The following is a 15,352-nucleotide window of genomic DNA, read 5'->3' on the forward strand; positions in this document are numbered from 1 at the left end:
TTCCCCCCCAGTCTGCGAGTGCCTGCCCACTCCTGCCTCTTTCGCTGTTAACTCCCGCCAGGACCTGCGAATCAGATGCTTTAGGGGATGCTGGTCCGCGTCCCCGAATTCATCGCCCAGCCCTGTCCACGGAAGAGCCCACTGAAGTTGGCCGAGCGGAGCCTCGGCCCGGGAGCCCCCTGGTGGCAGCGCACGGAAGCTACGGCCGGCGGGGAGCGGGCCAGGGGAAGGGGGAGCGATGGGGGAGGAGGAGGCACGGGCAGGGGAGGAGAGGAAAAAGTTGCGCTGGGAAGTTTGGAAAGTGGGGAAGTGGCTGCTGCGGGCTTCGCCTCCCTCCGCGCGTGTGTGAGGGAGCGAGCGAGGGAGCGAGAGAGGAGCGAGCGAGCGCCTGCCATGCCCATCAGACCCCGCCTCGCTGCGCCCGGGCGCGGAGCTCGCCCCGACTCCCTGCGGCCCGGCCCGGCCCGGCGCGGCCCGGCGCGGCCCCGGCCCCCCGCCCCCCGCGCCGGGTCCTCCCCTCCCCCCGCCCCGGCGGCCCCAGCCCCCCGCCCGGCCCGGCTCCGCGCCGCTCTCCCGCCCTCCTCCCTCCCTCCCTCCCGGCCGCGGAGCAGCATGGCGGAGCCCGGGCAGCGGCCGCGCGGCCGCCCGCCGCCCCTCTGAGCCCGGCTCTGGGGCAGCCGGGCGCCCCAGACCCGACCCCCGCCCCGCAGCGCCAGCCGCCGCACTTGTCCCACCGCGCGCCCCCTGGAGCGCCGCGCACCCCTGGGACCCTTGCGCGCCCGGCTCCCCGCGTAACCCGGGACCCCGCGAGCCCTGGGAGCCCGGTACCGCCCCGGGACCCCGCGCGCCCCTGGACCGCGACGCAGCTCCGGGACGTCGGCGCGCTCCGGGACCCGCGCGCTCTCAGAACCCCGGACTCGGCCAACGGGGCTGCGCGCCTGGGGAGGGGCCCCGCCTCAGAGGGTCCCCCTCTTCCAGCAGACGGAGCCCCGCCCCAGAGGGACCCCCAGGTCCGGCAGGGACCCCCAGCCCCGCCCCAGAGGGCTCCCAGCATCCCGCCGCTGGAGCCCCGCGTCCCGGAGGAACCTCCGTGCCCAGCTGGGGGCTCCCCGCCCCGCCGAGGGGGCGCCGCCCAGGAGGGTCCCCGCGTCCCGCGGGCCCCGGCAGGATGCACGCCGCCCTGGCGGGGCCGCTGCTCGCCGCCCTCCTCGCCACCGCCCGCGCCCGCCCGCAGCCCCCGGACGGAGGACAGTGCCGGCCGCCCGGATCGGTGAGCGAGCGCCTGCCCAGCCACTCTCCCGGCCGCCCAGCCACTCCAACCCGTGGGGACGAGGGCTGGGGGGTCCTGCCTTCCGCACCCACCTCAGCCCACCCGCTCCATCTCTGCTCGCCGGGCGCTGCCTCGGGCGCCCTTCCCCGGCTCCTGCCGCCCGGGCTCCAGCTCCGCGCCGGGAGCCGAGATGGGGCGCTCCCTCTCCAGCTCCTTCTCCACACGCTGACGCTCTCGGGCTCTCCTCGACTTTCGCTCCTGGTCCTGCTTGGACGTTTCCTTCCTCTACCCCTTTGACTCGCTTCTTTCTTACTTTATCCTGTCTTTACCCTTCTGCTTGCTCTCTGCCCACTTCTGACTCTGTTTCTACCATCCCTTGTCCTTCTCTGTGCTGACTTCCATCAGACCTTTCCTCTCTCCAATTTCCACTCTGTCCCTCTCACAGGCTTCTCTCTCCCCGGTCCTCCCACTCTAACCTAAACTTTCTCCCTGGTGCTGGTTCCCATCTCTGTCTCCCTCTCCAGCCCAGGGCCCAGCACCCAGTCTCCTAACTGCCCCCATTTCACGAAAAGGAGGAAGATTCCAGAGGAGAGGAAAAGGAAGTGCCAGGGCATGCTGGCCTAATATCTCCTTGGGAGCTGAGTAATTACTGGTTCTTCTAAATTTTCCTTCTCAACGACAGAATCCCTTGATTTCTCTCAGTCTCCCTCCCTCCAAGTGTAAATTGATGCATTGAAAATAACACTTATTTGGAGGCCGGGGAGCAGGAAAAGGCTTTGTAGGGTCCTCGTTCACTGCTGGGTTAGCAGGGAGTAGTTGACCTTGGGCAAGGTGCACCTCCAGCGTCCTGATTTTCGCCGGAACTGGGAGGTCGGTGGCCAGCTGGGAGCGCGGGGCAAGTCTAGCTCCCCTATGCTAGGATTCACGATTTTTAGTTGTTAGTAAAATAAGGTAATGATCTCCCACCCACCTTGTCACACAGTTTTCATTTGTGCTGGAATCAGGCAGAAACATTTTATAGGTTGACCTCGGGCTGCAGGTGGTCATAGCCCGTCCAGGGGCTTTTCTGGTTGGAAAATGACTTTGCCTGGGAGAAATGATAGTCTCTTTCTTGTGTGCCTTAAGTCCTGGTCTCGTGCTAGATCTGGAGAAAGGACCTCTGTGTCCATGCCCCTCCTCACCCCCACAAACACTTCTCAGAGCTTCAGATCTTAGAAGATGACAGAGTTGGAGTTGAGGCCAGGTATAGTGTTTTAGGGGAGGAGCCGGAAGCCCCAGGGTATGTACCTTTCTTGGGACTAAGTCCGAGTTTTAGCCTGCAGCTTTAAAGTGCTTTCTCATCTGTGGTGGAGCCAAGCAGCATACACTCCAGGCCTTCCCTCCGACTAGAATGCCGGATCCGCCCCGGTGAATGGGAAGTAGCTGTTTAAATAGGTGTGCTATTTTTAATAGGTGTTCTGCTTTCAAAGTGCTCTTGGCATGTATCTTCTAATGGCTGGATTTAAAAGTTATATGACTTCCTCCCTTCTTGCCAGAGCAGGACTCTTGGTCCCCCTCTCCCCCACCGTCCACACGGAACACCACCGGGGAAGGTTTGGCTTGGCCGGGCACGAATGTTCTCAGGTGCTGCGGCGGTCCTTGGCCCTCACAGGGAAAGCTAATCGGAACGAGAGCTTCCTTTGGTGTGTGCCTCCTCTGTGCCTGGCGCTGCTCTCAGGGCTCACTAACGGGTGTTTTATCTTGTCACCCTCCCCTGAGGTGCTGCTCTCACCCCCATTTCACAGATGGGGAAACCGAGTCTGTGGAAAGTGGAACAGTGTGCTTAAGATCATGCAGCTAAGACAGGGCAAAGGCCGCATTTGAATGTAGGTCTTCCTGCTTCCGAAGTCCTTGCTCTTGCCCTGAGCCCTTGGGGGCCTCTGCCTCCCAACCCACCCCCACCCGCGTCTCCCTGGGCTACCCCTGGTTTCCTGCACTGCCTGCCGCCTCACTGCCTGCCTTCTCTCCCACTGCAGCAGAGGGAGCTGAACTCCTTCCTGTGGACGATCCGGCGTGACCCCCCGGCGTACCTTTTTGGCACCATCCACGTGCCCTACACGCGCGTGTGGGACTTCATCCCGGACAACTCCAAGGCAGCCTTTCAGGCCAGCGCTCGAGTCTACTTTGAGCTGGACCTGACCGACCCCTACACCATCTCGGCGCTGGCCAGCTGCCAGCTGCTCCCGCACGGCGAGAACCTGCAGGACGTGCTGCCGCGGGAGCTCTACTGGCGCCTGAAGCGCCACCTGGACTATGTGAAGCTGATGATGCCCTCGTGGATGACACCGGCGCAGCGGGGCAAGGGGCTCTATGCTGACTACTTGTTCAACGCCATCGCCGGCAACTGGGAGCGCAAGAGACCCGTGTGGGTGATGCTCATGGTCAACTCGCTCACGGAGACGGATGTGCGCTCCCGCGGCGTGCCCGTGCTGGATCTCTACCTGGCCCAGCAGGCCGAGAGGATGAAGAAGAGCACCGGGGCCGTGGAGCGGGTGGAGGAGCAGTGCCACCCTCTTAATGGGCTCAACTTCTCCCAGGTAGGCGCTTGGCTGAACCGGGCAGCCCTGCTGTCCTTCTCTCCGATGGCCTTCCTCCTTCAGGAGCCTTCCTATGGGAGAGGCTCTTTCCTATGGGAGAGGTTCTTTCTGGTGGGGCATCACCTCTCGGGCGACTTGAGTGGCGGGTCGGGGGCAAGCTGGCATGTGCTAGAATTCGGGCTAAGAGTTGGGGTGTCTGCTTCTATGTCAGCGTGCTACCTGTTGGGTTTAGGCACTCCCCACTTGCTGTGCTTGCCTGAGCGGAAAGAATTTTCCTGGGAGCATCAGAGTGAGGAAAACAAAAAGAGCAAGCTGTAGGTTTATGTCCAGCTTCCCTGAGGCTTCCTGGGGTCTCAGGAGCAGGAGGCTGTCCTGAGGCGGTTCCGTGAGCCCACCTGGGCAGCAGCGTGTATGGACAGAGGGTGGGCAGAGGGAGTCGTGGTTCCTGCAGCTTTGGGGTCAGGGGACGTGTTGCGGACCCGGTGCCCCGTGGCTCTGGCTGGCTGTTGAGGGTTAAGCACTTCTGAGTTGCCCACCCCATCCACCAGCCTGGGCCCGCTCTTGCATGGCTCTAGGCGACCCTCGGACTGCCTACCTGGGCCTGGAGAAAGTCAACAAGGAGAGTTTTGGGGTTAATAATTTCAGAGCAGTCTGTTCACTTAAAGGTTGACAGTTCTGGTTTCTGGACCTCGAGAGTAGGGGCAGTGGGGGAAGGGAAGAGCTTTGGGGGTTTAAAGTCTCCGGCTGCCAGAGACCCGATCCAGCAAAATGTCATTAAAAGCCCCATCTCCGTGGGCAGAGGTCACTTGTAACTCCCTGGCCCCAAACTCAGCTCGGAGACCCTGGGAACAAGGAGTTCACATCTGTGCCTGGAGGACAGGCTGTCAATCTGGAGACGGGGGCTCCACGTCAGGGCTGGTGGCTCCGGCAAGGTGGCGCAAAAACAGGGCTTGGGCCAACGTGCCGGGTGGGGTGCGGCCCCCAAGGCATGCTTCTCCGTTCAGGAGGCAACCTCAGAAGTTGGCCAGGCTAGAAACTACCACTGGGACCAGACCTGCTTGCCGCTCCCAGGATGTGGCAGACTCTTCCCCAGGGAAACAGTGGCCGAAACCGATCCCCCTTTGGAGATCTTCTGGCCTTTGTTTTTCCAGGGGAAATGCAATATTGTCCCCAGGGAGGTAAGAAGCCAGATTGATTTGCCGGCCAAATGAAAGGAGGGTTTGTCGGTTCTCCTGCTGGCTCTCCCATAATTGTGGAGTCCTTACCCAGAGGGCCCCAGTGGCAGGAATATTGGGGCAGTTAGTCACGCCCCGCAGGGTTCTGACTACGCCTGACTCCTTCTCCACGGGGGAAAATCCTGTGCATTCTCTGGCCCGGGCCCTGAAGCCTCTGCACATAGCGGCTTTCTCCCTCTGAAGTGACTTTTCTCTTGCCAGCCTCGGGAGCTGATATTATCTGTGTCGGGCTCCACAGCGCTCACCGCCCATCTCATTTTGGAGGCAGGTTTGTGGGAGGCCTCTCTGTTCAGAGACCTCACGTCTGGCCTCGATATCTTTTTTAGGCAGGGGAGGTGGGGAATCCGAGATCACTGTCCGCACCCTCTTTGTACCAACCGCAGAGGAATCGGAGGAGAGCTAGAGGGAGCCTAGAAAGCCCTCTGGTGCAAGAGCCCCTGGCTTTAATCTGTCTCTCTTAAAACAACAAAACTATCTTTCTTCGGTGTCTGGAAACATTGCTGTTCAACCAAATGACGGCTTTGGTAGGTTGAAAACATTTGCTGGCAAGTGTGTGAAGTTACGTTTTAGGAAAAGTTCCTGAGAGCCATTTATCGGCCAGCAAGGAGCCCGCTGACAGTCTCCAAAGCCCATGTTTGAAGATCAAACGGACTCAAATCTCTGGTTTCAAAAATGCGCCCACCCCATCCACCAGCCTGGGCGCGCTCTTAAAATTGTTCTTGGGTCGGGCTCCTCAAGAGGGCTGTAGGAAGCAAGCCCGGAACAAAAGAAAGCAGGACTCCTCTTGGTTCCCTAATCTGCACACCCTTCACCACCTGCCAGAGTGTCCGACCCCCGCCAATTTGTCCTGTTATCATTTTGGAGCGAGGTGCTGAAATCTCTCCTCTATCCCCGTAGGCAGCTGCGGGCTGACTGGGAAGGGAGGGATTCCAGGGCTTGGGCGGATGGCCGTGTTAAGGGTCCTCAACCCCAAAGTCAGAAACGAGCAGCCTTCTCCGTAAAATTGTATGTGCGCGTGCACAGTTTGATATGAACATCTGTGATGCATTATTGTACCAAAATATCTGTTAAGTGCATCAGATTTTTATTTTTTCTTTCCTCTCAGCATTACTGTTATTGCAAAATATTTGGTGCGGGGAAACAATGAGAGAGGAAGGCGGGAAAAAGGAACCTTTAAAGAGAGAGACTTTTTGTTAAGAGCTAGGGTTTTCGTTTGAGTTTTAGTATTTCTCAAATTTTTATATTTTCTTTTAGGCAGACATTGCACATGTTTCCTTTGCTAAGTAGAGAAAGAAAGCATACATTTTAGGATTCCATGGGGAGGAGGAGCCCCTGAAAACGTGGCTGGTCTCTGATTTCAATATAAACTGAGAGGGCTGGGCCCAGCATGAACGTGGGTTTGCAGTGTGACCTTGGGCAAGTCAGTTCCCATCTCTTGGCCTGTTTTTTCCTGCCTGTGAGATGAGATGCCGGGATTAGGTCATTATTGAAGCCCCTTCCAGGCCTGACATTCCACGGGACAGTTGGACTCCATTCCACCTGCCAGGCCCCCTGCACGCAGGAGGCAGCTTTTCCATTTTGGTGGATGCTGGCTCAGGTGAGCGCTCAGAAAGTCTGGACTACTTGCCCAAGGTCACGTGGCTGATGAGGCACAGAGCCAGTCTAGCTGGCCCTAAATGAAGCCTTCCCACTTCCTGCTGCCCCGTGCCCATTCCACATTTCCTGTCCTTCTCCGATTCTTCCTTCAGTCCTTCCTGTTGTTTCTTTCTCCCCTTTAGGGCTCAGGGGCCTAACATTTTACTTCTTGGAGCACTTCTACTTACAGAGAAAGTATTTTGTTTGGCTATGGGGCTGGAGTGATGATGATGAAGGCCCTGCTGTGTTAGACAGCTCACACAGCAGCTGAGAGATAGCAGACTTGCTTCTGGGTTTCAGTCCCTGCTCTGGCTCTAAAGCCAATGACTCAGGTATAACTTGGTGTTGCCGTCTGTCAGATGGGGCAGGGGTGACCAGCCTTCCACAATCGAGCGGGTTTTGTGAGGCAATGAGAAGACACTGCTTGTGTGTAAAATGACTACTTCAATGTAGGTCCTGTGCTTGGGAAACAGTTAGGGCAGGGCTCCAGGACAGGGGAAGAGGAAGGTGCCAGGGGACGCCTCATCTCTGCCCTGTGGCACCTTCTCCATCAGCCATATCCACGCCCATCCTTTGTAGAACAGAGCAACGCTGGAGTGGGGTGGTGGCAGCCCCTGCCCACGGGGACCTGGGGATGCCTGAGCCTTGAGTCCAGATCTTGTGACAGTCTTGGGATCTGCAGATTTCAATCGGCTCTGTCGGCTGCCTCCCGAGACTGGCACTGGCTGCCACTAACTAGCGGGGCTGATCAGGGGACGTCCTTCTCCCTCTAGGGGGCCTCAGTCCTCCCCCACCCGGAACAGTGGACACACTGGATGAGAATGCCTCTAATTCTCTCCAGGCACAACATAGCAAGGACCCCGCCATTCTGTACTTGGCTGTGTTGTAACAGACATGTGGATGTTACCCACCCGATGTGGGTGCCTGAGCCCTCAGGCATGGTGGCCAAGGGCGTCCAGAGTGTTTGTAAAATTCTTCAGCCCCTCACTAAAGAGTTAGAAACCACGAAACCATCATTGATTGAGCTCTGCCTCCACACAGGGCCCTGTGTTATACCTCATAAGTACATATTCTCTGGTGCTCACGGAGATGTGACAAGTCATATTGTCATGTCTCTTTCACAGACAATAAATGGGGGCGGTGCTCACACAGCCACGCTGGGGGACTCAGCATTCCAACTCAGGTGTGTCTGATGCTAGAGCCCAAGCTTTTCAGGCATCTGAAAGATGAGTTCATTTTTGTTTTTAGTAGTCAGATGACACTACCTGGTGACGTGTGTGTGTGTGTGTGTGTGTGTGTGTGTGTGTTGGAATTGGGGGAGATAATCATTTTTTGCCAAAAATGAAATAAAATATGATAGAGATCATTGAAATGGGCCCAAATTGATTTTCTCCTTGGCTTATAAATTGGATCTGAAGGTGATTCGAAAACAGAAATTCCCAAAGATACTCTGCGCATGAGTTGCGTTCTTGGAAGGAGTCCCTAGCTTTCCAAGGAACCACTGTGAATCTGTGCCCCTAACACTGGCTAAGTCAGCACGGTTGAACAAAGAAGAGTCTCCTTATAGTCAGAGTGCCTGTACTTATACCCTGAGGGGCCAGCACATGTTATTAGGTGCTCAACAAATACTTGGGGAATGAAAGAATGAATGAATGAATGGTCAGACATCATGTTATGACCATCCTGCTTCCCTTCGGCCATCTTGCACTAAGGGATGAGTGAATGAATGGGGACTGTATAAGCCACAGTGAGGAACCTCCTCCTTGAACTTGAATAGCTCGGTGCATTCCTACGGAGACACAAAATGTCAACATCATCAAGCGGGTAGTGCACATACAAAGCAGGCTCTAGCCCTCACCTCATTCCTCCCTTGCCTGTAACTTTGGGCTAGTCCTTTTCCCTCTCTGGGCCTCGGTTGCTCCCTCTGTCCCTCGAGGGGTGGGCTGGATAATTTCCAGGGTCAGCACCACTCTCACTTCTCCGGCACTCGTCTCTGGCCCCCACATCTTAAAGGCCCGGGGCCACCCTGAGGTTTGAGCCTGGGCGGGGCTGATAGTCTAATCTTCGGCAGGCCGCTGCTGATACCTAATTATCTGGAAGCCTGTTGGTTCCGGTAGGTGATCCTGCTGCCTCCCGCTGCCAGTCTGTGGAGCAGAGAGCCCAGCCTGCTGTGGCATAGCCCCTGGACACCTGCCCAGCCTCGGAGCCTCTCCTTCCCTGGGGCTCCTTCCGTCACTGGCTTCCTCACTCACTCAGCCAGAGTGCCTTCCTGTGCTGGGCCGTGCAGTGCTGGGGGCAGACCTGGGAATGGCCTAGTCTTTAGTTGCAGAATTCACTGTCCAGCCAGGGAGAGTGGGGATCATTAGTCCCATTTTAAAGCTGTAGCAACTGAGGCATAGAGCACCTGTGTATTAGTCTCTCTTGCGTCCTGGTTCTCCACACCTCACAAGGAGACTGTTCTTCCTTTCTCTTCCTATTGTATGTGCCCATCTTTCAGAACATGTCTCTCATTTCCCATCCTGCAGGAGTGGCCATTCTCAAGTCCTCCCACCCTCCCCAAGCCTCCACAGCAGCCACAGCAGCAAAGACCCTGGTCCCTCGAGCCTGCAGCTCTGGTCCCTACTCAGGGCCTCCTATCAGATCTTTGTGCCCTTCTAGGAATGAAGGGAACAGACACCTCCCCGAGGCTCCCAGGTCATGCTGAATCCTCTTCTCCCCAGAGGTCACCCAGGGGGTGCGAGCCCCTCAGTCAGAGTTGGATCAGAACAAGCTGGCCTAGTAACACCAGATCCTAGACCGAGAGACAAGAGTCCTCCAGCTTCACCTTTGCCCACCCCACCTGCTGTCTCCTACTGGAGCTCTGTGGTTGGGAGCTGTTCAGCCAATGTGTGTCACATGGTACGGAAGTGGTACGGAAGTCCCTCTGGGGACCCCCTAGCACTGACCCCAGCATGCGTAATCCCAGGTTCTTTGTGTGCACGGAGAGCGATTTGCAGAGAATCCCTGCTGTCTCGGAAGGCTCTGTCCGCTCTCTCTGACCTGGGTAACTCACACTTGAACATGGAATATATTTTCCCAACATGTGGCAGGAGGAAAACAAACTCAGGAGCAGACACACAGGATGGCTTAGGTACCACCATCAAAGGAGAGCGAGGCCAGAAAGCCAGAGGTGACCAAGATGTCATGAAATAGTCTAGTCTTGGGATCAGAAGCTCACAGCGTGAAGTCTTCCACACTTGCATACTCTCTGAATCATACGCCAGGACCCGGCGGCTTGGGGAATCTAAGAATGGTGAAATCTTAGAACATGAGGCTCAGAGGCATTTTTTGACTCGAAGAATCTTCACATCATGAAATCCTAGCCGCTGAGCTTTGAAGAATTTTCAGCTCATAGACACAGACTTCTAAAATGTTAAGAGTTGGAAGGGACCAGTCCTCAAGAATTCCAAGAAGCCCCATCGGCAAACACATTGATCTCCTTCCCACAACCCGCCAACCCGATCCCGGGCCACAGGGAGAAAGCGTGAGCGGGGAAGCACTCTGTGACAGAGATAAAAATGGGAATGTGCCTTTGTTAATAGTTCCCATTTGGACATCTCTCAAAGCCAGGAAGAGGTCGCCTGGTAATGCAGCTTTCCAAGGGAGGAAGCTGAAGAATGCGAGGACAGCCGTGGCCTGGCAGCGTTCTTCCCCCCTTGAGTTTGCTTCTAAGTAGTATCCACTTCACTCCCTTTTATCCCCCATCACTGGCTCTCTGTCCGCCTACTTAATCCACAGGCAGCTGGTGGCCCAGCCTTCAGTTGTGCTCAGCGGCTGCCAAGCTGTCTCGCCTAGCAGCTCCTTGAGATCACAGGCTTTTAAATCTACACAGTATATCCGCTGGAACACAAAACTGTTGCCCCAAGCTTGGAAACACTGTTGCTTTCCTGAGTCCCCTCCCTCTCCAGGAATTTCCTCCCTTTCTCTTCTAATTCTGAATCTTGTGCGATTTCCAAGGCTCCGCTCAAAGCTGTGCCTCCTCCAAGAAGTCCTCCCAGAATGCTCCTAAATCTAATCTACTCCAGAAGACTCAGGCCGAAGCTTTCCCTGGTGACCCAGCCATGTCTGTTCTGTGTTCTTTCCCTCTGCGGAATTTCTTCTTATGAGATTTTATGATATTCTCTCCACACATATTTTACTTTGTAAGTATTACCGAGACAGTCTTTTCTTTCCTAATAGACCGCGATTCAAAATCTAGCACCAGCTAAGCTCACAATTGATTACAAAATAGACAGAATGTGCTCCTGTTCTAAAGTTGGGGCTTTGCGGTGTATTCTGTGGTTGGGGTGTTGGCAGCCCTGGATGCTAAGAAGGGGCCGCCTCTTGGCCTCTGTATTCACCGAAAGTCCTCAGACTTCCTACCTGAGACAGCAGAAGAGTTCAGTCCCATTGTTGGCCCATTTGGTCAGCACTTTGTGACATCCGTGGGCCCTACTGGATTTCTCTCTCTCTCCATCCTAGAACACTTTGTTTTCTCTTCCTCATCTGTTACTTGCAAACAAAGGGCTCTTTTCCCCCCTCCTCTTTACTATCCAGAGCACACTTGAGCCTCTCCAGGCTCACTACTGTCCCACTTTATTTTCCGTTTAAAATGTTTTATTTTATCCCTTACTGGCTACTTGGATTTTGGGCCCCCATGGTGCTGACCTCTTCTAGTTCTTGCTCCCTCCCTCCCTGCCACACCGTCCTTGGTCATGCCTCCATGCACAGGCTTCTGCTGTTCCCTCTACCTGACAGCCCTTTCCAGTATTTATTGTTCGGCTGACTCGGACTCCTCTGAAGTGGTTAGGATTCCTAAGAGCAATCATTTTTAAAGCCTGGACTCTTCCAATGCCCCTTTATAGCCAGACTTTAATCCGTGGTCGCTAGATTGTATGCTGTGGGCAGACGCCACCTAATGCTAACTTAGCAGTTTGTGTTTAGATGGTGTGATGGAATGGATTTTCAGCACTGTGGGACTTTTTCATTTACTTATTTATGTCTTTTTTAAATTGAGGTATAATTAACATAACATTCAGGTATACAGCGTACTGATTCAATATTTGTATATATTGCAAAAAAGCATTGTGTCTTCGGAGGATCGATGGGTGTCTCAGTCTGCGGACTGCTAGGATAACAGAATCCCGTAGACCCAGTGGCTCAAACAACAGAAATTTACTTTGCTGGAGGCTGGAAGTCTGAGATTGGGGTGGGAGAGGTGGAGAGAGCAAGAGAGGTAGGGGAGAGAGAGAGATGAGTTGAGTTGAAAGTGGGAAAGAGCTGCTGAGACATTCTGATGTCTCTTCTCATAAGGGCACTAAGCCCGTCACAAGGACCCCCACCTTCATGACCTCTTCTAAACTGAATTATCTCATAAACTCTCCATCTCCCAATACCATCATTGTGGGGGCTCGGGCTTCAACATATGAATTAGGGTGAGGAAGACACATTCAGACTGTATCAGTGGGTGAGTTGCACCGGGACACCCCCCCCCCCCCACGAATGCCTGAGTACCCCTGAAAAAAGCCAGGTCACAGGCCAGGCCCATGCAACCCGGAGCCCTGTGCCACCTTCGGGTGACAGCCTGGGACGACAGGACAGGTGCAGTGGCACCTGCTGGTGGGGGTCTGTCCCTCCCCTGACTCGGTAAGGTGGGAGATTTCAGATCAGTACCTGACCACCTCCTCCCTCCCCTACAGGCAGGGCAAATAGCTCCCCTGCCCTGAGTCCTGAGACCTTGTTTGTCACCTTTTATTCTTGGGGTTCACTCTTCCCATCGGGTCAGGAAGAGCAGGGGGAAGTGTTAAGATTTGCTTCTCATTTGCTCTTAAATCTTTTGTGTAAAGCGTCCTCCCTGCCTCGCTCATTCAGAGGAACATCCTGGTCTGAACTTTACCTTTAAAAATAAGACTTAGTCTTTATTTACACAGCAGGGGCACAGACTCCGCTCAGAACCCCCACTTCTGCAAAGCCTTGGCTGGCGACAGCCCCAGGCTCCTTCAGTGTCCAGGATTACTGAATTTCTTGGGAGTGTCAGTAACCTTGGACTAGGTATATGACATTTCTGTGCCTCAGTCTTCTCCTCAGTCAACTTCATCCTGCCGTTGGAGGATTTCTTGCTTAGTGTAAAGCACTGTAGTACAGTACCAGATGCAAAACTCGCACTCAGGAAACTCTAGCTCACACTTACTGTTGGATTTTTAAATTAGCACGAGAAATGCTCTGTAGCTCCCACTTTGTGCCAGACATTGGGATAAGTGCTGGACATCAAAAGGTGAGCAAGAATGATGTTGCTTTTTCCGGCAGCTGCTTCCTTTTGGAGTGGGGAGGAGGTTGAGGGAGGTCGCGGCCTATAACCTGGTGTTGGGGGGACATTGTCCTGGGAAGATCTGGGAAGGCTTTCCGGAGGAAGCCTAGATGAGGTCGAGATCTTAAGGAGTAATAAAAGTTAGCAAGCCGGTGCTGCGGGGTGCTAGGCCCGGGAGACTGGCGGTGCCTACACCGGACGCAGGGGCGGGACCCGCTGTCCTGCTGCGTGGGCTGCGGCCAGGAGAGACCGAATGAAACGGCCGGCTTGGGGTCTGCCCTCCGCGGCCGCAGCCTGCCTCCCCTTGGGAACGAGCGCAGGATGGAGCCCGGCGGTCTGGGAGCTGGGTCTGCTTTGCCCCGGCCGCGCGGCCAGCTCTCTGGCCCCGCGAGCTCAAGTGCACGTTTCTTTACAAGTGCGGCGGGCGGGAGGGGCCGCGGCGGGTGGCAGGAGCCGCACCTCTGGGCGAGCCGCGCCCACCGGGGCCAGCCCTGCCCGGGAAGCCGCAGGGCAAAGTTAAAAGGCGAGGCTTTTTTCCCCTTCCGCTTCTTCTGTTTCAAGGACTTACCTGCTTCCTCCCTATTAAGGTTATTTAAAGTTTCCTGGCCGGTATTACCTCCTGGGGTCTTAATGCGCCTTCTAGGCCATTCGTCATTCAAGTCTCGGTCCCATTTTAAAGCCCTTTGAAAAGGAAGATGCGGGCAGAGAAAGCCTTTTGGAAATCTCTCTGGCTCAGCCTTGGTTCGCAGGGTTTCTATTTCTTGAACTGCTCAGCCTTGAGTCTGAGAGGAGACAAAAGTGTACTTGGCAGAGGTAATTCCAATCATTTGCATCCCGCTTTGCAATTTTCAGTCTTTGGCTTTACCGCTCTTCCTCCCCTCCCCCACGAGGACACCTTTGAGGGCCTACCTCAGTTTCCTGCCCCTCCTTCCTTTTCTTTCGACTCCCAAAGCTTCACTCCCCCTGCCTCTCCAGCTGGGTGGCTGGAAGCATCCGTTGGATTATGAGACATTTTCCAACACCAGACCCGCTAGTGGGGCTGCGGTTCCTCTGGAAGAGCTCTGGGTTGGTGGTGGGAAGGGTAAACTGAGACCCTGCTGGACCTCAGTGGTAATAATACTTGGTCATTGTACTTGACCTTGACTGGGATGTTTAGTTGACCCAGCATGACATAAGCCCCATGCCTAGGCCTGCTGGTAGTCTGGCAGGTGGTTTCCTATTATTCTGCTCCCATCTGTGTAGTTTTGCCAGGAGTGTGGTGAGAAAGGAATGCAGGGTTCTTGGTGGAGATCTTGCCGGTTGAAGGGGCTCTGGGACCCTGGAGATGGGCGTGGCAAAAAGGCATGAGGGGAAGCAAGTGGACTGTTAGTCAGAATTGCCAGGTTGGGAACATGCAGAGGGCAGGCAGAGAAGTGTTTCCATCCCTCCCTCTGTTAACTTGATTCTGCCTTTTCCTACCCAGCCCCCAAGAGAGCCATTGTTGCTTAGTGCCTGTCCCCCGCTAGGTCCCTGGTGTGTCACAGTACATTCCTAAAACAGTCCTGAAAGGCAGCTATCATTTTCAGCATTTTGAGGAAATTGAGGCTAAGTACTTTGTGCAAAATGGTGGAGCCAGGATTTGTGCTTAGATCTTCTGCATTCATAGAGAGACCGGCCTGGATTCGGAATTCCCACTGCATCACTTTGGCTGGAGGGCTGGGGTATGTTTTCACATCTGACAAAACGGGGTTCGCATAGTATATCCCCCCTGGTGTGTTGTGAAGAGTAAATGAGGTAATGCCTACAAACCACCTCGCCCGAGCGCCTGGCACGCAGCTCGAGGTGCTGAATGCTAGCCCTGCTGGTTGAAGTCGTGGTCCTTGTAATGATTGTGATTGGCTCATGTTCACACGGTCTTGAGGTGAAACCCAGCCCGCAGGGAAGATGGTCCTTGATCTCTTAGGCTCTCAAGCCCTGAGCATCACCCAGAGCAGGGATGCGTATGCTTGGCTGACCTGACTGGAACCGTGGGGCCCGACCACCCAGAGCGTGATCCTTTTTTGCTGACCATCTGTGGTGTATAATGTCCAACTGCGTCCTTTCTGGTTTGGCTTCCCTGTGATCTCCCACTGCTCCCTGGAGTAAGGACACACTAGACAGAGTGATTGAAAAATGTAGGCTGGAGACCCAGGCTCGGAGCCCAGCTCTGTCACGGGTTCGATCATGACCTGGGCAGATTCCCTATCTAAGGGTCCTTTCCCTCCACTGCAGAGTTCAGTTGAATGTTAACAGCAGCAACTCCGAGTCGTGGGGAGAATCGAGGGATAAAGCC

At 55.3% G+C, this 15,352-nt stretch overlaps 1 protein-coding gene across 1 annotated transcript in view; it reads left to right on the plus strand.

Moving 5' to 3' along the window:
* Nucleotides 1-593: 593 nt before the first annotated feature.
* Nucleotides 594-15,352, plus strand: part of TRABD2B (TraB domain containing 2B) — a 202,953-nt gene continuing 188,194 nt past the window's right edge. Inside the window, exons 1-2 of the mRNA XM_047727571.1 lie at nt 594-1,270; nt 3,286-3,846. Of these exons, the coding sequence (XP_047583527.1) occupies nt 1,169-1,270; nt 3,286-3,846 (663 nt within the window). The 5' untranslated portion in view covers nt 594-1,168. The remainder of the gene's footprint in view (nt 1,271-3,285; nt 3,847-15,352) is intronic.

This window comes from Lutra lutra, chromosome 4, assembly GCF_902655055.1.
Source record: "Lutra lutra chromosome 4, mLutLut1.2, whole genome shotgun sequence".
In the NCBI taxonomy this organism is placed as follows: domain Eukaryota; kingdom Metazoa; phylum Chordata; class Mammalia; order Carnivora; family Mustelidae; genus Lutra; species Lutra lutra.